A 23,702-nucleotide genomic window follows, 5' to 3' on the forward strand; every position below is an offset into this window, starting at 1 on the left:
CCCGTCCCCAAAACCTCAGGGCCCCCCCCCGAACCCCCCCCCCCCCCCCCCAAAAGCGCCCCCCCCCACCTGAGCTGGGGGGTACTCGGAGCCCCCCACTTGCCGGCTGGCCTTCAGCAGGTCCAGGATGCCGGCCGCGCTCCCCCCGGCCCCCCCTCCTCTTCCTCCGTCGTGTAATCCTCCTGGGGGGGGCACGGGGGGGGGGTTAACCCCCAAACCATCCCCCCCCCCCCGCACCCCAAAATATATCTGCATCCACCCCCCCCCAGCACCCGCCAAAAGCCCCCGCGCGCCCCAAAACCCCACTGTCGTCCCCCCCCGCGAAACCCCTTTAGACGCCCCCCAGTGCCCCCCCGAAACCCCTTTGGACTCCCCCCCCCCCCCAAAGTGCCCCCCCCCCCCCCCCCCAGCCCTCCAAAAGCCCTCTGGACCCCCCCAAGTCCCCCCCCAGCCCCCCAAAACCCCTTTGGACCCCCCCCCCAGGGGCCCCCTCAAAACCCCTCTGGGACCCCCCCCAGGGCCCCCCCCCCCAGCCCCCCCAAAACCCCTTTGGACCCCCCCCCCCCCCCCAGTGTCTCCCCAGTCCCACAAAACCCCTTTGGACCCCCCCCCAATGCCCCCCCCACCCCCAAGTCCCACAAAACCCTTTGGACCCCCCCCCAAGTGCCCCCCCCCAGCCCCTAAAACCCCTCTGTGACCCCCCCCGTGCCCCCCAAGTCCCCCCCCAGCCCCCCCAAACCCCTCTGCGGCCCCCCAGGGCCCCCCCCCCCCCCCGCCAACCCCTTTGGACCCCCCCCAAGTGGCCCCCCAGCCCCCAAAACCCCTCTGTGACCCCCCCCCGTGCCCTCCAAGTCCCCCCCCCAGCCCCCCGAAGCCCCCCAAAACCCCTCTGCGACCCCCCAGGGCCCCCCCCAGCTCCCCAAAACCCCTTTGGACCCCCCCAAAGTGTCCCCCCCCAGGTCCCCCAAAACCCCTCTGGAACCCCCCAGGGCCCCCCCAAACCCCTCCGAGACCCCCCCCAGTGCCCCCCCCAGCACTCTAAAACTCCTTTGGACCCCCCCCAGTGCCCCCCCCCCCCAAGTCCCACAAAACCCCCCCAAGTTCCCCCCCAAGCCCCCCAAAACCCCTTTGGACCCCCCCCAAGTCCCCCCCCCCAATCCCTCTGGAAACCCCCCCGGGGCCCCCCCAAAACCTCTCTGCGACCCCCCCAAGTCCCCCCCCAGCCCCCCCAAACCCCTTCTGGGACCCCCCCCCCTGAGTTGCCCCCCCCAAGTCTCCCCCCCCCCCCGGCCCCCCAAAATCCCTCTGGAACCCCCCCAAAATCCCTCTGGAAACCCCCCCGGGGCCCCCCCAAAACCTCTCTGTGACCCCCCCAAGTCGCCCCCCAGCCCCCCCAAACCCCTTCCGGGACACCCCCCCCCCCCGAGTTGCCCCCCCCCAAGTCCCCCCCCCCCCCCCGCCCCCAAAATCCCTCTGGAACCCCCCAAAATCCCTCTGGAAACCCCCCTGGGGCCCCCCCAAAACCTCTCTGCGACCCCCCCAAGTCGCCCCCCAGCCCCCCCAAACCCCTTCTGGGACCCCCCCCCCGAGTTGTCCCCCCCCCAAGTCGTCCCCCCCCCGGCCCCCCAAAATCCCTCTGGAACCCCCAAAATCCCTCTGGAAACCAACCCGGGGCCCCCCCAAAACCTCTCTGCGACCCCCCCAAGTCCCCCCCCAGCCCCCCCCAAACCCCTTCTGGGATGCCCCCCCCCCCGAGTTGTACCCCCCCAAGTCGTCCCCCCCCAGCCCCCAAAATCCCTCTGGAACCGCCACAAAATCCCTCTGGAAACCCCCCCGGGGCCCCCCAAAAACCTCTCTGCGACCCCCCCAAGTCCCCCCCCAGCCCCCCCCAAACCCCTTCTGGGACACCCCCCCCCCCCCGAGTTGCCCCCCCCAAGTGTGTCCCCCCCCCCGTACCTCGATGTCAAAGTCGACCTCCCCCGGCTCCCGCACCCGGTTGGGGTCGGAGCAGGGTTTGGCGCGGGGCAGTTTTCGGGGGAGCCCTGGGGGGGGGGGGGCAAAAATTTGAGGGGGGGGGGGGGTCACCACCAAGGGGGGAGGGGGAGGACACCCCCAGCCCCCCCCAGAGTGGGATTTGGGGGGGGGTAGGGGGGGGTTGAGAGGGGATAAAGAGGAGCCGGGGGGAGATTTGGGGGTGATGGGGGGGGGGCGTCCCTAATTTTAGGGGGGGGGCCGGGAGCAGCCTGGGGGGGGGAAATGGGGGGGGGGGGGAGGGAAATGGGGGGACCCCCCCCAAAGTGGGATTGGGGGGGGGGGCCTTTGTGGGGGGGTTAAGAGGGGCTTTGGGGGGGGGTTAGAAGAGGATGGGGGGGAGTTTGGGGGTGATGGGGGGGGGGGCTATTTTGGGGGGCCGGCAGCAGCGGGGGGGGGGGCTGTCGGGGTGCGGGGGGGGGGGTTTTGGGGGGGGGGGGGGGGTGTCCCAGCTCACGGGGGAGGCGGCGGGGGCCGCGGCGGGGGGGGCTCTCGTCGATCTGCAGATCCTCCTCGGAGTCCAGGTCCAGGGGGGGGCTGGGGGGGGAGCGGGGGGGGGACGGGGGGGGGCGCGACCCCCAATGCCCCCCCGGGCGACTGCGGCGGGACCTGGGGGGGGGGGGGAGGTGGTGGTGAGTGGGGACCCCCCTTCCCCCCCCCCCCCCCCCGACCCCAAAATCCCTCTGCGACCCCCCCAGTGCCCCCCCAGATCCCCAAAAACCCTCTGGGACCCCCCCAGTGCCCCCCAAGTGCCCCCCCAGCCCCCCAGAATCCCTCTACGACCCCCCCAGTGCCCCCCCAGATCCCCAAAAACCCTCTGGGACCCCCCCAGTGCCCCCCAAGTGCCCCCCAGCCCCCCAGAATCCCTCTACGACCCCCCCAGTGCCCCCCAAGTGCCCCCCCAGCCCCCCAAAATCCCTCTGGGACCTCCCCAGTGCCCCCCAAGTGCCCCCCCCAAAATCCCTCTGGGACCCCCCCAGTGCCCCCCCAGCACCTTAAAACCCCTCTGGGACCCCCCCAGTGCCCCCCAAGTACCCCCAAAATCCTTTGCGACCCCCCCCCAGCCCCCCAAAACCTCTCTGCGACCCCCCCAGTGCCCCCCAAGTGCCCCCCCCAGGCCCCCAGAATCCCTCTGGGACCCCCCCAGTGCCCCCCAAGTGCCCCCCAGGCCCCCAGAATCCCTCTGGGACCCCCCCAGTGCCCCCCAAGTGCCCCCCAGCCCCCCAAAATCCCTCTGGGACCTCCCCAGTGCCCCCCAAGTGCCCCCCCCAAACCACTCTGCGACCCCCCCAGTGCCCCCCCAGCACCTTAAACCCCTCTGGGACCCCCCAGTGCCCCCAAAATCCCTTTGCGACCCCCCCCCAGCCTCCCAAAACCCCTCTGCGACCCCCCCAGTGCCCCCCAAGTGCCCCCCCAGCCCCCCAGAATCCCTCTGGGACCCCCCCAGTGCCCCCCAAACCCCTCTACGACCCCCCAGCGCCCCCCCCAGCCCCCCAAAACCCCCCTGCGACCCTCCCAGTGCCCCCCAAAATCCCTTTGCGACCCCCCCGCCCAGCCCCCCAAAACCCCTCTGGGACCCCCCCCCCCCCAAGTGCCCCCCAAGTGCCCCCCACCCCCCCCCAAACCCCCCCTCACCGAGCTCCGCCATTGGCCAGCACAATTTGGGGGTCCCCCTCGGAATCGGGGTCCGTCTCCTCGGGGCTGGAACTGGGGGGGTCAACCTGGGGGGGGTCACCCCAAAATTTACGGGGGGGGGCGTGTGTTGTGTGTGTCGTCCCCCCCCCCCCAAATCCACCCCCCCCACCCCCCAAACCGCTCCTCACCTCGTCGTCCTCCTCTTGGGGGGGGCCGGGGGGGGTTTGGGGGTCCCCCCGTCGTCGGGGGGGCGAGGGGTGGGGGGAGGGGGTTTGCGGGGCCCCCCCTTTTTGAGGGGGGGGTCTTTGAGGGGGGGCGGGACCCCCGGGGGGGCCGAAGGGAGCCCCCGACTTCCCCGCACTCTGCTGGAAGAGCTCCTGGGGGGGGGAAAGGGGGTCAACGGGGGCTCCCAGTGCCTCCCAGTTCCCCCCCAAAGCCTCCTGACACCCCCCCAGAGCCTCCAAGTAACTCCCAGTTCCTCCCAGTAGCCCCCCAGTCCCCTCCAGTGCCTCCCAGTAACCCCAAAACCTCCTCAATACCCCTCCAGCGCCCCCCCACACCCCTCCCAGTGCCCCCAGTCCCCTCCCAGTAACTCCCAGTGCCTCCCAGTGCCCTCCCAGTAACTCCCAGTTCCCCAATCCCCCTCCCAGTAACTCCCAGTGCCTCCCAGTTCCCCCAATCCTCCTCCCAGTAACTCCCAGTGCCTCCCAGTCCCCCTCCCAGTAACTCCCAGTGCCTCCCAGTTCCCCCAATCCCCCTCCCAGTAACTCCCAGTGCCTCCCAGTCCCCCTCCCAGTAACTCCCAGTGCCTCCAGTTCCCCCAATCCCCCTCCCAGTAACTCCCAGTGCCTCCCAGTCCCCCCTTCAGCCCCGCCCAGTAACCCCAAAACCTCCTCAATACCCCTCCAGCGCCCCCCCACACCCCTCCCAGTTCCCCCAGTCCCCTCCCAGTCCCTCCCAGTTCCCCCAGTCCCCCTCCCAGCCCCCCCCAGTGCCTCCCAGTAACCCCAAAACCTCCTCAATCCCCCTCCAGCGCCCCCCACACCCCTCCCAGTGCCCCCAGTCCCCCTCCCAGTGCCTCCCAGTCCCCCTCCCAGTAACTCCTAGTGCCTCCCAGTTCCCCCAACCCCCCTCCCAGTAACTCCCGGTGCCTCCCAGTCCCCTCCCAGTAACTCCCAGTACCTCCCAGTGCCACTCCCAGTGCCCCTCAGTTCCCCCAATCCCCCTCCCAGTAACTCCCAGTGCCCCCAGTTCCCCCAATCCCCTCCCAGTAACACCCAGTGCCTCCCAGTCCCCCTCCCAGTAACTCCCAGTGCCTCCCAGTTCCCCCAATCCCCCTCCCAGCAACTCCCAGTGCCTCCCAGTTCCCCCAATCCCCCTCCCAGCAACTCCCAGTGCCTCCCAGTTCCCCCAATCCCCCTCCCAGCAACTCCCAGTGCCTCCCAGTTCCCCCAATCCCCCTCCCAGCAACTCCCAGTGCCTCCCAGTTCCCCAATCCCCCTCCCAGCAACTCCCAGTTCCCCCAGTCCCCCTCCCAGCAACTCCCAGTGCCTCCCAGTTCCCCCAATCCCCCTCCCAGCAACTCCCAGTGCCTCCCAGTCCCCCTCCCAGTAACTCCCAGTGCCTCCCAGTGCCCCCAACCCCCTCCCAGTAACTCCCAGTGCCTCCCAGTCCCCCTCCCAGTAACTCCCAGTGCCTCCCAGTGCCCCTCAGTTCCCCCAATCCCCCTCCCAGTAACTCCCAGTGCCTCGCAGTTCCCTCCCAGTGCCTCCCAGTGCCCCTCCCAGCAACTCCCAGTGCCTCCCAGTGCCCCCAATCCCCCTCCCAGTGCCTCCCAGTCCCCTCCCAGTGCCTCCCAGTTCGCCCACCTCCACCAGCCGGATCTCCTTCGCCAGCTCCTTGATGAGCTGCCCGGGCCGGACGGTTTCGGGGATCTCGTGTTCGTGCTCCCCCAGCACCTACATTTTTTTGGGGGGGGTGTTAAAATTTTGGGGACCCCCCCCATAGACACACCCCCTCCCCCCCTCACCTGGGCCCCCCCGAATCGGGGGGGATCCCCCCCCAAAAAAGTGGGGACCCCCCAAATACCTCCCCCCCCCCCCCCCCCCCCCGTAAAAATCCTGGCTTCATCCATCCACCCCATCCTGGTAGCCCCCCCCAAATCGCCCAGTAGCCCCCCAGTATCGCCCAGTAGCCCCCCCCAAATGCCCACGGGACCCCCCCCAGGACACCCGCCCCCCCCACAAAATATGGGGGCCCCCCCAAAAATCCTTCCCCCCCCCTCCGAAATCCCGACATCACCCATCCACCCCACCCTGATATCCCCCCCAAATCCCCCAGTAGCCCCCCAGTATCGCCCAGTAGCCCCCACAAAACCCCACGGGACCCCCCCCCAGGGCCCCCCCCTAAAATGTGGGGGCCCCAAAAAAGTGAGGACCCCCCCAAAAATCCTTCCCCCCCCCCCCCCCCGAAATCCCGACATCACCCATCCACCCCACCCTGGTATTCCCCCCGTAGCCCCCCCAAATTGCCCAGTAGCCCCCCAGTATCGCCCAGTAGCCCCCCCCAAATGCCCACGGGACCCCCCCCGGACCCCCCCTCCCCAAAATATGGGGGCCCCCCCAAAAATCCTTCCCCCCCCCCCCCCCAAAAACCCGACATCACCCATCCACCCCACCCTGGTATCCCCCCCAAAGCCCCCAGTAGCCCCCCCAGTATCGCCCAGTAGCCCCCACAAAACCCCACGGGACCCCCCCCAGGGCCCCCCCCTAAAATGTGGGGGCCCCCAGAAAAGTGAGGACCCCCCCAAAAATCCTTCCCCCCCCCCCCGAAATCCCGACATCACCCATCCACCCCACCCTGGTATTCCCCCCGTAGCCCCCCAGTATCGCCCAGTAGCCCCCAGTATCGCCCAGTAGCCCCCCCAAATGCCCACGGGACCCCCCCCCCAGGAGCCCCCCCCCAAAATATGGGGCCCCCCCAAAAATCCTTCCCCCCCCCAAAATCCCGACATCACCCATCCACCCCACCCTGATATCCCCCCCCAAATCCCCCAGTAGCCCCCAGTATCGCCCAGTAGCCCCCACAAAACCCCACGGGACACCCCCCAGGGCCCCCCCCTAAAATGTGGGGGCCCCCAGAAAAGTGAGGACCCCCCCAAAAATCCTTCCCCCCCCCCCCCGAAATCCCGACATCACCCATCCACCCCACCCTGGTATTCCCCCCGTAGCCCCCCAGTATCGCCCAGTAGCCCCCCAGTATCGCCCAGTAGCCCCCCCCAAATGCCCACGGGACCCCCCCCAGGAGCCCCCCCCAAAATATGGGGCCCCCCCAAAAATCCTTCCCCCCCCCCAAAATCCCGACATCACCCATCCACCCCACCCTGATATCCCCCCCCAAATCCCCAGTAGCCCCCCAGTATCGCCCAGTAGCCCCCACAAAACCCCACGGGACCCCCCCCAGGGCCCCCCCTAAAATGTGGGGGCCCCCAGAAAAGTGAGGACCCCCCCAAAAATCCTTCCCCCCCCCGAAATCCTGACATCACCCATCCACCCCACCCTGGTATCCCCCTCCAAATCCCCCAGTAGCCCCCCAGTATCGCCCAGTAGCCCCCACAAAACCCCACGGGACCCCCCCAGGGCCCCCCCCTAAAATGTGGGGGCCCCCAAAAAGTGAGGACCCCCCCAAAAATCCTTCCCCCCCCCCCGAAATCCCGACATCACCCATCCACCCCACCCTGGTATTCCCCCCCGTAGCACCCCCAAATCCCCCAGTAGCCCCCCCAGTATTCCCCAGTAGCCCCCCCAAATCGCCACGGGACCCCCCCGGCCCCCCCCCCAGCACCCCAAAAATGCCCCCCCCCCCTTCCGTTACCTCCTTGCGGGTCCAAGCCCGGAAAGCGGCCGTCAGCGCCTTGGCCCCGTGGAGCAGGTAAGCAGCCGGGTGCCGGCGGTTCTCCCGCAGCCACTTTTTTTTTTTTGGGGGGGGGGGGGGGTCAGGGGGGAGACCCCAAAATTTGGTGCCCCCCCACCCCCAAATGTGGGGCTGGGACCCTCAGGAACCCCCCCCGGGACCCCCAAAACCCCCCACAAAAGGAGGTTCGGGACCCCCAGAACCCTCCCGGGGCCCCCAAACAAACCCCCCCCCCAAAAGAAGTTGAGGATCCCCAAGACCCCCCCCCCGGGACCCCCAAAACCCCCCAGAACCCCCCCGAGATGGACTGAGGACCCCCAAGACCCCTCCGGGACCCCCAACCCCCCCCCCAAAAGGAGGTTCGGGACCCCCAAGACCCCCCGGGACCCCCAGAACCACCCCCAAGATGGGGCTGAGGACTCCCAAGACCCCCCCCCGGGACCCCCAAAACCCCCCCAAAAAGAGGTTGAGGACCCCCAGAACCCCCTCCGGGACCCCCAACCTCCCCCCCCCCACCCCGAGATGGGGCTGAGGACCCCCAAGACCCCCCCAGAACCCCCCGAGATGGGACTGAGGATCCCCAAGACCCCCCCGGGACCCCCAGAACCCCCCTCGGGACCCCCAGAACCACCCCCAAGATGGGGCTGAGGACCCCCAAGACCCCCACGGGACCCCCAAACCCCCCCAAAAAGAGGTTGAGGACCCCCAAGACCCCCCCGGGACCCCCAAAACCCCCCCAAAAAAGAGGTTGAGGACCCCCAGACCCCCCCCGGGACCCCCAACCCCCCCCCCCACCCCGAAATAGGGCTGAGGACCCCCAAGACCCCCACGGGACCCCCAACCCCCCCCCCAAAAGGAGGTTCGGGACCCCCAAGACCCCCCCGGGACCCCCAGAACCACCCCCAAGATGGGGCTGAGGACCCCCAGAACGCCCCCGGGACCCCCAAAACCCCCCAAAAAGAGGTTGAGGACCCCCAAGACCCCCCCCGGGACCCCCAAAACCCCCCAAAAAGAGGTTGAGGACCCCCAAGACCCCCCCCCCCCCCCGGGACCCCCAAAACCCCCCAGAACCCCCCCCGAGATGGGGTCGAGCAGCCCCCAAGACTCCCCCTTTTCCCCTTCCCCGGCACCCCCAAAACCGACCCCGAGGACCTCCAGGACCCCCCCCCCCCCCCCCCGCCAAGAAGAGGGATTGAAATACACCCCCCCCCACCTACCCCCCCCCCCCCCCCGTGCCCACCCAAGTTGGGGGCAGGGACCCACCTCGGAAGGTGTCCAGAGGTGCCTCCCCACGTACCAGCAGATGGTCTCGAAATTGGGGAATTTGAAGAGGTCGGCGGTGCTGAGGCGCCTCTCCAGCTCGTACGCCCTGGGGGGGGGGCAAATTTGGGGGGGGGGGGGGGTAAATTTTGGGGGGGGGGGGGGGGGCAAATTTGGGGGGGGGGGGGGTCATTGGGGGGGCACCCCACGGCGTCCCGCCCCGCCGAGACCCACCCCCGCCCCACCACGGCGCCACGTTCCGCTGCGTCTCGCCGGGGCCTTGGGGCCCCCCCCCTGCCAAAACCCCCCCCCCCCACAAAAATAACCCGCCACCCCCCCCCCCAATCACCCCCAAACCCCCCCCCCAAAAGCCCCCCCGCCCCCCCAAAAAGCCCCACCCCCTAAGCCCCCCCTCCCGGCCCCCCAACACCCCCCCCCCAAAAAAATGACCCCGAAGCCGCCCCCCCCCCCCCCCAAACTCCATCCCAGCCCCCCAAAACCCCCCAGAGGCCCCCCCCCCAAAACAACTCGAAGGCCCCCCCCCCCAAAAAAACACCTGCCAGCCCCCCCCAAACCCCCCCTGAGACCCCCCCAAGACCCCCCCAACCTCCCCCGAGACCCTCCCAAGACCCCCCCAAAACCCCCTCCCAGCCCCCCAAGCCCCCCAAAGCCACCCCGAAGCCCCCCAAACCCCCTCCCAGCCCCCCAAAACCACCCCGAAGCTCCCCCAAAGCTCCCCAACACCCCCCAAACCCACCCCGAAGCCCCCCAAACCCCCTCCCCAGCCCCCAAAACCACCCCGAAGCTCCCCCAAACCCCCTCCCAGCCCCCCAAAACCACCCTGAAGCCCCCAAACCCCCCCAATGCTGCCCGAAGCCCCCCCAAACCCCCTCCCAGCCCCCAAAACACCTGAAGCCCCCCCAAAGCCCCCCAACACCCCCCGAAGCTCCCCCCAAACCCCCTCCCAGCCCCCCAAAACCACCCCGAAGTCCCCAAGACCCCCTCCCAGCCCCCCAAAACCACCCCGAAGCCCCCCCAAAGCTCCCCAACACCCCCAAACCCACCCCGAAGCCCCCCAAACCCCCCCAACGCTGCCCCGAAGCCCCCCCAAACCCCCTCCCAGCCCCCAAAACACCCTGAAGCCCCCCAAAGCCCCCCAACACCCCCCGAAGCTCCCCCCAAACCCCCTCCCAGCCCCCCAAAACCACCCCGAAGCCCCCCCAAAGCTCCCCAACACCCCCCAAACCCACCCCGAAGCCCCCCAAACCCCCCCAACGCTGCCCCGAAGCCCCCCCAAACCCCTCCCAGCCCCCCAAAACCACCCCGAAGCTCCCCCAAACCCCCCCAACGCTGCCCCGAAGCCCCCCCAAACCCCCTCCCAGCCCCCCAAAACCACCCTGAACTCCCCCAAGACCCCTCAAAACCCCCCCAAACCCCTCCCAGCCCCCCAAAACCACCCTGAAGCCCCCCCAAACCCCCCCAACGCTGCCCCGAAGCCCCCCCAAACCCCTCCCAGCCCCCAAAACACCCTGAAGCCCCCCAAAGCCCCCCAACACCCCCCGAAGCTCCCCCCAAACCCCCTCCCAGCCCCCCAAAACCACCCCGAGCCCCCCAAACCCCCTCCCAGCCCCCCAAAACCACCCTGAAGTCCCCCAAGACCCCTCAAAACCCCCCCAAACCCCCCAAGACCCCCCCAAACCCCCTCCCAGCCCCCCAAAACCACCCTGAAGCCCCCCAAACCCCCCCAATGCTGCCCCGAAGCCCCCCCAAACCCCCTCCCAGCCCCCAAAACACCCCTGAAGCCCCCCCAAAGCCCCCCAACACCCCCCGAAGCTCCCCCAAAACCCCTCCCAGCCCCCCAAAACCACCCCGAAGTCCCCCAAGACCCCCTCCCAGCCCCCCAAAACCACCCCGAAGCCCCCCCAAAGCTCCCCAACACCCCCAAACCCACCCCGAAGCCCCCAAACCCCCCAACGCTGCCCCGAAGCTCCCCAAACCCCCTCCCAGCCCCCCAAAACCACCCCGAAGCTCCCCCAAACCCCCTCCCCAGCCCCCCAAAACCACCCTGAAGTCCCCCAAGACCCTCAAAACCCCCCCAAACCCCCCAAGACCCCCCAAACCCCCTCCCAGCCCCCCAAAACCACCCTGAAGCCCCCCAAACCCCCCAATGCTGCCCCGAAGCCCCCCCAAACCCCCTCCCAGCCCCCAAAACACCCTGAAGCCCCCCAAAGCCCCCAACACCCCCCGAAGCTCCCCCCCAAAACCCCTCCCAAGCCCCCCAAAACCACCCCGAAGTCCCCCAAGACCCCCTCCCAGCCCCCCAAAACCACCCCGAAGCCCCCCCAAAGCTCCCCAACACCCCCCAAACCCACCCCGAAGCCCCCCAAACCCCCCCAATGCTGCCCCGAAGCCCCCCCAAACCCCCTCCCAGCCCCCAAACCCACCCCGAAGCCCCCCAAACCCCCTCCCAGCCCCCCAAAACCACCCCGAAGCTCCCCCCAAACCCCCTCCCAGCCCCCCAAACCCACCCCGAAGCTCCCCCAAACCCTCCCAGCCCCCCAACCCCCCCCCCCCCCAAAAAAAAAACCCCAACCCCAAAAAAACCACCCACTTGAGCTGCATGTCGATGTTGAGACTGTGCAAGAAGTTGCCCCCGAAAGCCAAGCAGTCGACGGGGGTCAGCACGGCGTGGATCCAACCTGCCCCACGCGCGTTGTGGGGGGGAAGAAGCGCAAATATGTGGGGCAGGGGATTGAAAACAAGGGGTTTTTTTTTTTTTTTTGGGGTGTTCCCCACCCCCCAAGTTACCGGTGGGGATGAAGAGGGTCTGGCCCTGGCGGAGGGGGCAGCGGTAGCAGCGGTCGACTTGGTCGCCGAAGAAGAGCTCGGCCTGGTTGCGGGAGCTGCTCCAGGCCTCGAACAGGGCCAGGTTGGCCGCCGTGGGTCGCACCAGGTAAAAGATCTTCTCCCCCTGCCCCGGGGATTGGGGGGGGGGGGGGGGCGGCAGCCGTGGGGCAGGGGGCGTGGGGCCAGCCCCAAAAGCCCACGGAGGTGGGTGGTAACGCACCCCCCCCCCCCCCCACCCCCAGCTTCGAAACCGGGGAAGAGGCGCCCAAAGGGGTGGGGGAAGCGGCGGCATCGTCCCACCACGCCGGGGGGGGGGGGGGGGGGTGGGGACCCATAGGTGACCCCTAAGTGAGCCCTATAGCCCCCCCAAGGGCCCCTTAACCCACCCCACAGACCCACAACTCCCCCCCTAACCCACCCCATAGGCACTCTAAGCACCACCCAGACCCCCAACTCTCGCCTCGACCCACCCCACAGACCCCCAACTCCCCCTCAACCCACCCCATAGACACTCCAGGCACCCCACAGACCCCCAAGTCCTCCCTCAACCCACCCCATAGACCCCCAAGTCCCCCCTCGACCCACCCCATAGACACTCTAAGCACCCCACAGACCCCCATCTCCCCCTCAACCCACCCCATAGACCCACAACTCCCCCTCAACCCACCCCATAGACACTCCAGGCACCCCCACAGACCCCAAGTCCTCCCTCAACCCATCTCATAGACCCCCAAGTCCCCCCTCGACCCACCCCATAGACACTCCAGGCACCCCACAGACCCCCATCTCCCCCCTCAACCCACCCCATAGACCCCCAAGTCCCCCCTCGACCCACCCCATAGACACTCTAAGCACCCCACAGACCCCCAACTCCCCCTCAACCCACCCCATAGACACCCTAAGCACCCCACAGACCCCAAATCCCCCAAACCCCCTCTAGCCTCCCCATAGCCCCCAAATCCCCCCTAAACTCACCTTAGATCCTATCTGCCCCATAGCCCCCCCAAATCCCAAACCCCCTTTAGCCTCCCCATAGCCCCCCAAACCCCCCTAAATTCACCTTAGATCCTCTCTAACCGCCCCATAGCCCCCCCAAACCCCCTCTAGCCACCCCATAGCCCCCCAAATTCCCCCTAAACCCACCTTAGATCCTCTCTAGCTGCTCCACAGCCCCCCCAAATCCCCCCTAAAACCCCTCTAGCCACCCCATAGGCCCCCAAATCCCCCCTAAACCCCCTCTAGCCACCCCATAGCCCCCCCAAACCCCCTCTAGCCACCCCATAGCCCCCCATAGCCCCCCCAAACCCCCTCTAGCCACCCCATAGCCCCCCAAATCCCCCCCAAACTCACCTTATATCCCCTCAAGACACCCCGCAGCCCCCCAAAATCCCCCCAAACCCCCTCTAGCCACCCCATAGCCCCCCAAATCCCCCCTAAACCCACCTTAGATCCTCTCTAGCCGCCCCATAGCCCCCCCAAATCCCCCGCAAACCCCCTTTAGCCACCCCATAGCCCCCCAAATCCCCCCTAAACTCACCTTAGATCCCCTCAAGACACCCCGCAGCCCCCCCAAATCCCCCCAAACCCCCTCTAGCCACCCCATAGCCCCCCAAATCCCCCCTAAACCCACCTTAGATCCTCTCTAGCCGCCCCATAGCCCCCCCAAATCCCCCCCAACCCCCTTTAGCCTCCCCATAGCCCCCCAAATCCCCCCTAAACTCACCTTAGATCCTCTCTAGCTGCTCCACAGGCCCCCCAAATTCCCCCTAAACCCACCTTAGATCCTATCTGCCCCATAGCCCCCCCAAATCCCCCGCAAACCCCCTTTAGCCACCCCATAGCCCCCAAAATCCCCCCTAAACTCACCTTAAATCCCCTCGAGACACCCCGCAGCCCCCCCAAATCCCCCCAAACCCCCTCTAGCCACCCCATAGACCCCCAAATCCCCCCTAAACCCACCTTAGATCCTCTCTAGCCGCCCCATAGCCCCCCCAAATCCCCCCCAACCCCCTTTAGCCTCCCCATAGCCCCCTAAATCCCCCCTAAACTCACCTTAGATCCTCTCTAGCTGCTCCACAGGCCCCCCAAATCCCCCCTAAACCCACCCCACAACCCCTCCAGACCCCCCAAATCCCCCCTAAACGCACCTTAGATCCTCTCTAGCCGCCCCATAGCCCCCCCAAATCCCCCTATACCCCCTTTAGCCACCCCATAGCCCCCCAAATCCCCCCTAAACTCACCTTAGATCCCCTCAAGACACCCCGCAGCCCCCCCAAATCCCCCCAAACCCCCTCTAGCCACCCCATAGCCCCCCCAAATCCCCCCTAAACCCACCTTAGATCCTCTCTAGCCGCCCCATAGCCCCCCCAAATCCCCCCCCAAACCCCTTTAGCCTCCCCATAGCCCCCCAAATCCCCCCTAAACTCACCTTAGATCCTCTCTAGCTGCTCCACAGGCTCCCCAAATCCCCCCTAAACCCACGCCACAACCCCTCCAGACCCCCCAAATCCCCCCTAAACGCACCTTAGATCCTCTCTAGCCGCCCCATAGCCTCCCAAATCCCCCCTAAACCCCCTCTAGCCACCCCATAGCCCCCCAAATCCCCCCTAAACTCACCTTAGATCCCCTCAAGACACCCCGCAGCCCCCCCAAATCCCCCCAAACCCCCTCTAGCCACCCCATAGCCCCCTAAATCCCCCCTAAACTCACCTTAGATCCTCTCTAGCTGCTCCACAGGCCCCCCAAATCCCCCCTAAACCCACCCCACAACCCCTCCAGACCCCCCAAATCCCCCCTAAACGCACTTTAGATCCTCTCTAGCCGCCCCATAGCCTCCCAAATCCCCCCTATACCCCCTCTAGCCACCCCATAGCCCCCCAAATCCCCCCTAAACTCACCTTAGATCCCCTCAAGACACCCCGCAGCCCCCCCAAATCCCCCCCTAAACCCCCTCTAGCCACCCCATAGCCCCCCCAAATCCCCCCCCGTCGTACCCTGAGGACGTGGTACCAGACGGAGGTGCCCCCGAAGTCGATGTGGAAGTCGGTGTAGCTGTCGCGGGCCCCCATCAGACAATACTTCTGCACCGAGGGGCGCTCGCACGCCGACTCCCCCGGCCACAGGTTTTCCACCCACGACAGCTTCCGCACGATCCGCGGCGTCTCCACCAGGTTGGAGAGGCTGCGGGGGGGTGGGTAAGGGGGGGTTATGGGGGTGGGGGACCCCCCCCGTGGGGTGGGGGGATCCCCCAGGTTTGGGGGAGGCGGGAGACGGGGCGAGGGATGGAGAAGAGGGAGGCGGGGAGGGGGAAAATTGGGGGGAGGAGGCGGATTTGGGGGGGTCCTGGGGGGGATATTGGGGCTGGGGGGGGTTAAGGGGGGGTTATGGGGGTGGGGGACCCCCCCCCGTGGGGTGGGGGGACCCCCCAAGTTTGGGGCAAGTGGGACCTGGGCCAAGGGAAGGAGAAGAGGGAGGTGGGGAGGGGGAAAATTGGGGGGAGGAGGCGGATTTGGGGGGGCCCTGGGGGGGATATTGGGGCTGGGGGGGTTAAGGGGGGGTTATGGGGGTGGGGGACCCCCCGGGTGGGGTGGGGGGACCCCCCAAGGTTTGGGGGAGGCGGGAGCTGGGGCGAGGGATGGAGAAGAGGGAGGTGGGGAGGGGGAAAATTGGGGGGAGGAGGCGGATTTGGGGGGGTCCTGGGGGGATAATGGGGCTGGGGGGGGTTCCCCTGGGGGGATATTGGGGCTGGGGGAGGGTTATGGGGGGGTTACGGGGGTGGGGGGACCCCCCAAGGTTTGGGGGAGGCGGGAGACGGGGCGAGGGATGGAGAAGAGGGAGGCGGGGAGGGGGAAAATTGGGGGGAGGAGGCGGATTTGGGGGGGCCCTGGGGGGGATATTGGGGCTGGGGGGGGGTTAAGGGGGGGTTATGGGGGTGGGGGACCCCCCGGGTGGGGTGGGGGGACCCCCCAAGGTTTGGGGGAGGCGGGAGCTGGGGTGAGGGATGGAGAAGAGGGAGGTGGGGAGGGGGAAAATTGGGGGGAGGAGGCGGATTTGGGGGGGCCCTGGGGGGGATATTGGGGCTGGGGGGGGGTAAGGGGGGGTTACGGGGGTGGGAGACCCCCCGTGGGGTGGGGGAACCCCCCCAGGGAGACCCTGGGTTTGGGGGAAGTGGGAGATGCAGGGAGGAACGGGGGTAGTGGGACATACTGGGGGTAACTGGGCTATACTGGGAGGTTACTGGGCCATACTGGGGGGTTACTGGGAGGCTCGCTGTGGACACAGGGCCCCCTGGGGGGGTGACACTGGTCCTTGGGGGTCCCAGAGTGGGGGGACACCAGGGATGTCCCACGGGAGGACACCAGGGCTGTCCCCGGTGATGCTGAGGAGGTCGCAGGGAGGCGACGGGGGTGGGGGTGAACTGGGCCATACTGGGAGCTACTGGGAGGGTCACTGGGGACACAGGACCCACTGTGGGGGGTGACACTGGTCCTTGGGGGGTCCCAGAGTGGGGGGAGACCAGGGATGTCCCACGGGAGGCCACCAGGGGCTGTCCCCGGTGATGCCGAGGAGGTCGCAGGGAGGCGACGGGGGTTGGGGGGTGAACTGGGCCATACTGGGAGCTACTGGGAGGCGTCACCCACCGGGTGTCGGAGAACTCCAGGCTGATGACGTTGAGGACGCGGTCGCGGCGGGCTCCCCCCAGGTAGGCCACGAAGTCCCCCAGCCTCATGCGGCAGTCGGCTTGGCGCCCCACGTCGATGACGTCGATCACCTTCTCGGCCCCTGGACGGCCCCCACCCCACGGTCCCCTATAGAACGGTCAAGGCGACCCCCCCCCAAGCCCCTATAGGGGTGTCGTCCCCCCGTCCCCCCCCCGCCTCGTATCCCCCCCCACTTTCCGCTCACCCACGTAATGCTCCACGTCCCGGGGGGTGAAGGTGGCGGGGGGTAACGTCATGCCCAAGCCTTCTTTGCGGGCCACCAAGATGGGGACGCTGAAGGTCTTCTCCTCCAGGTACTCCACCGTCAGCTGGGCCCCGCTGGGGCGCAGCAGCACCTCGTCGGCGCTGGGGGGGGGGGGGGGGACATGGCACATATAGAGAGAGCCTATAGATCCCACCCCACCACCCCCCCCCCCCCCCCTCCAAGGGACCCAACCCCTTGGGCTTTGGAGAACAGCTGGAGACGGTCGTGGAGCTCCTGGAGGACCTATGATGGCTTTGGAGGGGTTCTACGGCGGCTTCGTGGGGAATGTGGCACCTATAGATCCCATAAGGGGTCCCTATAGGGGTCTGAAGAGGGAATGGGGGTCCTATGGGGTCCCTATAGGGCCTAAAGCGGCCCCTATAGAGCCTACAAGGGCTCTGGAGAACATCTGGAGATGGTCGTGGAGCTCCCGGAGGACTTGCAATGGCTTTGGAGGGGTTCTATGGTGGCTTCATGGGGAATGTGGCACCTATAGATCCCATAAGAGGTCCCTATAGGGGTCTGAGGGGAGATGGGGGTCCTACGGGGTCCCTATAGGGCCTAAAGCAGCCCCTACAGATCCTACAACAGCTTTGGAGAACACTTGGAGAAGGTTGTGGAGCTCCTGGAGGACCTGCAATGGCTTTGGAGGAGTTCTATGGTGGCTTCGTGGGGAACGTGGCACCCATAGATCCCATAAGAGGTCTCTATAGGGGTCCTACGGGGTCCTTATAGGGCCTAAAGCGGCCCCTATAGAGCCTACAAGGGCTCTGGAGAACATCTGGAGGTGCTCGTGGAGCTCCCAGAGGACCTGCAATGGCTTTGGACGGGTTCTATGGTGGCTTCGTGGGGAACGTGGCACCTCTAGATCCCATAAGGGGTTCCTATAGGGGTCTGAGGGGGGATGGGGGTCCTACGGGGTCCCTATAGGGCCTAGAGCAGCCCCTACAGATCCTACAACAGCTTTGAAGAACACTTGGAGAAGGTTGTGGAGCTCCTGGAGGACCTGCAATGGCTTTGGAGGAGTTCTATGGTGGCTTCATGGGGAACGTGGCACCTATAGATCCCATAAGGGGTCCCTATAGGGGTCCTACGGGGTCCTTATAGGGCCTAAAGCGGCCCCTATAGAGCCTAAAAGGGCTCTGGAGAACATCTGGAGGTGCTCGTGGAGCTCCCAGAGGACCTGCAATGGCTTTGGAAGGGTTCTATAATGGCTTCGTGGGGAACGTGGCACCTCTAGATCCCATAAGGGGTCCCTATAGGGCTCTGAGGGGGGATGGGGGTCCTACGGGGTCCCTATAGGGCCTAGAGCAGCCCCTACAGATCCTACAACAGCTTTGAAGAACACTTGGAGAAGGTTGTGGAGCTCCTGGAGGACCTGCAATGGCTTTGGAGGAGTTCTATGGTGGCTTCATGGGGAACGTGGCACCTATAGATCCCATAAGGGGTCCCTATAGGGGTCCTACGGGGTCCTTATAGGGCCTAAAGCGGCCCCTATAGAGCCTAAAAGGGCTCTGGAGAACATCTGGAGGTGCTCGTGGAGCTCCCAGAGGACCTGCAATGGCTTTGGAAGGGTTCTATGATGGCTTCGTGGGGAACGTGGCACCTCTAGATCCCATAAGGGGTCCCTATAGGGCTCTGAGGGGGGATGGGGGTCCTACAGGGTCCCTACAGGGCCTAAAGCAGCCCTTATACATCTTAAAAGGGCTTTGCAGAACATCTGGAGATGGTCATGGAGCTCCTGGAGGACCTGCGATGGCTTTGGAGGGTTTCTATGGTGGCTTTGTAGGGAACATGGCACCTCTAGATCCCATAAGGGGTCCCTATAGGGGTCTGAGGGGGGATGGGGGTCCTACGGGGTCCCTATAGGGCCTAAAGCAGCCCCTACAGATCCTACAACAGCTTTGGAGAACACTTGGAGAAGGCTGTGGAGCTCCTGGAGGACCTGCAATGGCTTTGGAGGGGTTCTACGGCGCCTTTGTGGGGAACGTGGCACCTATAGATCCCATAAGGGGTCCCTATAGGGGTCTGATGGGGAATGGGGGTCCTACGGGGTCCCTATAGGGCCTAAAGCAGCCCCTATAGATCCCATAACGGCCTTGGGGACCAGCTGGAGACGGTCAGGGAGCTCCTCTTCCTCTGTTGGTTCTGGGAAGGTCCCATGGCGGCCCCCCTATAGATCCTATAGGGGCTTCGCGGGGTTCCTATGGCTCGGGCAGCCCCTATAGCGCCCCGAGAGGCTGTACAGCCCCTATAGGGCTTCTCCGGGGCCCTGCAGCCCTCTCATAGGCCGTACAGCCCCTATAGGGCCCTCCGGCGAGCCCTATAGGGCCCCTATAGATATGTTATAGACCCCTATACGCTCCCTATAGCGCTCCGCGACAGCGTACAGTTCCTATACGGCCGTAAAGGACTGTAACCGCCCACCATATGGCACCTATAGGCCCCCCTCAGGCCCTATAGCACCCCTATAGACTCTATAGAGACCCCATAGATCCTATAGAGACCCCATAGACCCCCTATAGAGACCCTATAGAGCCTATAGGGCGGGGAGACACCCCGCCCCCCGAGGGCTCAGGGCCTCCCCTCTATACGTCCCGGCCCTAAACTCGTTAGACCGCCCCGCCCTAACGGCGGGAGACGAATTACGAGAGTTCCCGGCGGGCCCCTATAGCGGGCCCTCTATAGGGATTCTATAGGTCCCTCTCACCTGGGGAAGGTCCGGCCTTGCAGCTCGCGGATGAACTGGGCGGTACCGGTGCGGACTGGGCGGCCCGGCTCCACCTCCGCCGGCTTCGGGGGCCCCCGGCGGCGCTTCACTGCGGGCACGTATAGATCCATAGGGCCCCCCATCGCCAGCCGGCCCCAGAGGGACTGGGATGGGGGGAACCAGCCCCGCTTCCATACGGGGCTGGGCCCATATGGCCCCATATGAACTGGGATGGGGGGAACCAGCCCCGCTTCCACGCGGGGCCGGGCCCCTATAGGGGAACCGGGCCCCAGTCCCATATGGACCTGGCCCTATATGGCCCGGGATGGGGGTCCCAGCCCCATAAGTCTCCCTCCCATACATCCCCAGCCCTATATAGCCCTATAAGACCCAGAGCCGGCCCCATACATCCCCATAGGGGGAAACCAGCCCAGGCAGACACCCCCCCCCACCCCATATGTCCCCGGCCCCATAGGGTCCTATAAGGCACAGACCCGGTTCTATAGGGCCCAACCCCGGTTCTATAGGGCCCAGATCTGGTTCCACAGGACCCAGACGCAATTCTATAGGGCCCTATAGGGAACACCAACCCAGGCCCACCCCTATAGGGCCCAGACCCGGTCCCATAGGGGACGCCACCCCAGACCGGGCCCTATATGGCCCAGACTCAGTCCTATAGGGCCTGGATTTGTCGTATATAGCCCTATATGGCCCAGAGCTGGTCCTATATAGCCCAGATTCAGTGTTATATGGCCCTATAGGGCCCAAACCTGGCCCTATAGGGGGACACCAGCCAAGACCCACACCTATATGGCCCAGATCTGGTCCTATAGGGCCCCATAGGCCTCACACCTGGCCCTATAGGGCCCAAATAAGGTCTTACATGGCCCTATAGAACCCAGACCTGGTTCTACAGGGCGCTATAGGGCCCAGACCCGGCCCTATAGGGAACACCAGCCCAGACTCAGCCCTATATGGCCCAGATCTGGTCCTATAGGGCCCCACAGGCTCCAAACCCGGCCCTATAGGGCCCCATAGGGGGACACCAGACCAGACCCGACTCTATAGGGCCCACATTGGGTCTTATATGGCCCCATAAGGCCCAGAACAGGTTCTATAGGGTGCTATAGGGCCCCAGACCTGGCCCCATAGGGGGACACCAGCCCAGACCCGGCCCTATAGGGCCCAGATTGGGTCTTACATGGCCCTATAGAGCCCAGATCTGGTTCTATAGGGCCCTATAGGGCCCAGACCCGGCCCTATAGGGCACACGACCCCAGCCCCAGCTCTATATGGCCCGCATCTGGTTCTATATGGCCCCATAGGCTCCAAACCCAGCCCTATAGGGGGACACCAGACCAGACCCGACTCTATAGGGCCCACATTGGGTCTTATAGGGCCCCATAAGGCCCAGAACTGGTTCTATAGGACGCTATAGGGCCCCAGACCCGGCCCTATAGGGCACACACCTGGTCCCATAGGGGGACGCCAGCCCAGACCCGGCTCTATATGGCCCAGATCTGGTCCTATGGAGTCCCATAGGCCCCAGACCCGGCCCTATAGGGCCCAGATTGGGTCTTACATGGCCCTATAGGGAACACCAGCCCAGACCCGGCTCTATATGGCCCACATCTGGTCCTATAGAGCCCCATAGGCCCCAGACCCAGCCCTATAGGGCCCAGATTGGGTCTTACATGGCCCTATACGGCCCAGATCTGGTCCTATAGGGCCCCATAGGGGGACCCCAGACCAGACCCGACCCTATAGGGCCCACATGGCGTCTTATACGGCCCCATAAGGCCCAGAACTAGTTCTATAGGGCGCTATAGGGCCCCAGACCCGGCCCTATCGGGCCCAAATTCTGTCTTATATGGCCCTATAGGGCCCAGACCCGTTCCTATAAGGCCCTATAGGGCCCAGAGGCGGTTCCATAGGGCCCCATAGGGGACACCCCCCCCAAGACCGGCCCCTATATGGCCCAGCGCCGGTCCCATACAGCCCCGATTCGATCTTAGAGGGCCCTATAGGCCCCAGCCCCATAAGGCCCTATAGGTCCCAGCCCTGGCCCTATAAGGCCCCATAGGGGGACACCCACCCCCCCCACCCCCCCCACCCCCCCCGGGGTCCGTATAGCGCTATAGGGGACTCACTGACGGAGGGGCCGTGCAGCACCTCGCACTTGGGGCAGTGGTAGAGGTCGATGTCGGCCGCCGCCTCCTCCTCCACCCCCACGCAGCTGCGGGGACCCCCAGGCCCAGTTCCTCCCAGTTCCTCCCAGTCCCTCCCAGTAACCCCCCCGCCCTCCCCTCCCAGTAACCCCCGTTACGCCCCAGCCCCCACAACCCCCGGCACGGAGATCCCAAAAGCACCTCCCAGTTACTCCCAGTGCCCCCCAGTCGCCCCTCCTCCCCCCCCCCCCCACCTCCTCCCCAGTTCATCCCAGTAGCCCCCCCCCAGTCCCTCCCAGTAGCCCCCCCCCCAGTCCCTCCCAATCCCACCCAGTAGCCCCCCAGCCCCCCTTCCTCATTCCTTTCTCCATCCCCAGTCTCTCCCAGTGCCCCCCCAGTCCCCCCTCCTCATCCTCCAGTCCCCCCCTACTCCCTCCCAGTAGCCCCCCGGTCCCTCCCAGTAGCCCCCCAGCTGCCCAACAGTCCCGCCCCGCGCCCCTCAAGCCCTCCCAGTCCATCCCAGTAGCCTCCCCGTGCCCCCTCCGTCCCTCCCAGTGGCCCCCAGTCCCCTCTCAATGTCCCCCAGTGTCCCCCACGCTCCTCCCAGTGCCCCCCAGCGCCCTTCCAGTGCCCCCCATGCTCCTCCCAGTCCCTCCCAGTGCTCTCCAATCCCTTTCCAGTGCCCCCCGCGCTCCTCCCAGTGCCCCCCAGTGCCCCCCAATCCCCTTCCAGTGCCCCCCAGTGCCCCCCACACTCCTCCCAGTGCTCCCCAGTCCCCTCTCAATCCCTCCCAATGTCCCCCACGCTCCTCCCAATCTCCTCCCAGTGCCCCCCACGCTCCTCCCAGTCCCCTTCCAGTGCCCCCCACGCTCCTCCCAGTGCCTCCCAATGCCCCCCACGCTCCTCCCAGTGCCCTTCCAGTGCCTCCCAGTGACCCCCACACTCCTCCCAGTGCCCCCCACACTCCTCTGAGTCCTCTTCCAGTGCCTCCCAGTGCCCCCCATACTCCTCCCAGTGCCCCCCAGTGCCCCTCACGCTCCTCCCAGTGCCCCCCAGTCCCCTTCCAGTGCCCCCCAGTGCCCCCCACACTCCTCCGAGTCCTCTTCCAGTGCCCCCCAGACTCCTCCCAGTGCCCCCCAGTGCCCTTCCAGTGCCCCTCACCCTCCTCCCAGTGCCCCCCAGTGCCCCCACACTCCTCCCAGTGCCCCCCAGTGCCCTTCCAGTGCCCCTCACCCTCCTCCCAGTGCCCCCCAGTGTCCCCCATACTCCTCCCAGTGCCCCCCAGTCCCCTTCCAGTGCCCCTCACCCTCCTCCCAGTGCCCCTCATGCTCCTCCCAGTGCCTCCCAGTCCCCTTCCAGTGCCCCCCAGTGCCCCCCACACTCCTCCAAGTCCTCTTCCAGTGCCCCCCATTCTCCTCCCAGTGCCCCCCAGTGCCCTTCCAGTGCCCCCCAGTGCCCCCCACACTCCTCCGAGTCCTCTTCCAGTGCCCCCCATTCTCCTCCCAGTGCCCCCCAGTGCCCTTCCAGTGCCCCTCACCCTCCTCCCAGCGCCCCCCAGTGTCCCCCATACTCCTCCCAGTGCCCCCCAGTCCCCTTCCAGTGCCCCTCACCCTCCTCCCAGTGCCCCCCATTCTCCTCCCAGTGCCCCCCAGTGCCCTTCCAGTGCCACTCACCCTCCTCCCAGTGCCCCCCAGTGTCCCTCACGCTCCTCCCAGTGCCCCCCAGTGCCCTTCCAGTGCCCCCCAGTGCCCCCCACACTCCTCCGAGTCCTCTTCCAGTGCCCCCCAGTGCCCCCCATACTCCTCCCAGTGCCCCCCAGTGCCCCTCACCCTCCTCCCAGTGCCCCCCAGTGCCCCTCACCCTCCTCCCAGTGCCCCCCAGTCCCCTTCCAGTGCCCCCCACGCTCCTCCCAGTGCCTCCCAGGGCCCCCCCCACTCCTCCCAGTCCCTCCCAGTCCCTCCCAGTGGCCCACCTGCCATGGAACCAGTCCTGGCAGCCGTCGCACTCGATCATGAAGCGGGTGACGTCGTAGGGCAGGCGGCACAGGCAGTACACGGGCACCGAGGCCATGGCCGCCCCCCCCCCGCTATAGGGCACCCCCTATAGGGACACCCCTCCGCCCCTTTGCCCCTATAGACCCCCTACAGACCCCCCCAACCCCCTCCCCCAGCCCC

General features: G+C 66.7%; 1 protein-coding gene across 1 annotated transcript; it reads right to left on the minus strand.

Annotated features, from left to right (window-relative positions):
• Positions 1-69: 69 nt before the first annotated feature.
• Positions 70-23,637, minus strand: LOC141737065 (histone lysine demethylase PHF8-like; the record flags this gene model as incomplete). Its single annotated transcript, XM_074571678.1, is given in 17 exon segments — positions 70-155; positions 158-182; positions 1,957-2,042; positions 2,489-2,640; positions 3,667-3,752; positions 3,855-4,043; positions 5,535-5,624; positions 7,540-7,632; positions 8,842-8,947; positions 11,450-11,537; positions 11,647-11,809; positions 14,679-14,865; positions 16,326-16,467; positions 16,591-16,751; positions 19,361-19,469; positions 21,511-21,596; positions 23,501-23,637. Coding segments are annotated over 17 exon segments (1,947 nt in total), but the record flags the coding sequence as incomplete, so codon positions are not given.
• Positions 23,638-23,702: the final 65 nt, after the last annotated feature.

This window comes from Larus michahellis, unplaced genomic scaffold (assembly GCF_964199755.1).
Source record: "Larus michahellis unplaced genomic scaffold, bLarMic1.1 SCAFFOLD_373, whole genome shotgun sequence".
Classification (NCBI taxonomy): domain Eukaryota; kingdom Metazoa; phylum Chordata; class Aves; order Charadriiformes; family Laridae; genus Larus; species Larus michahellis.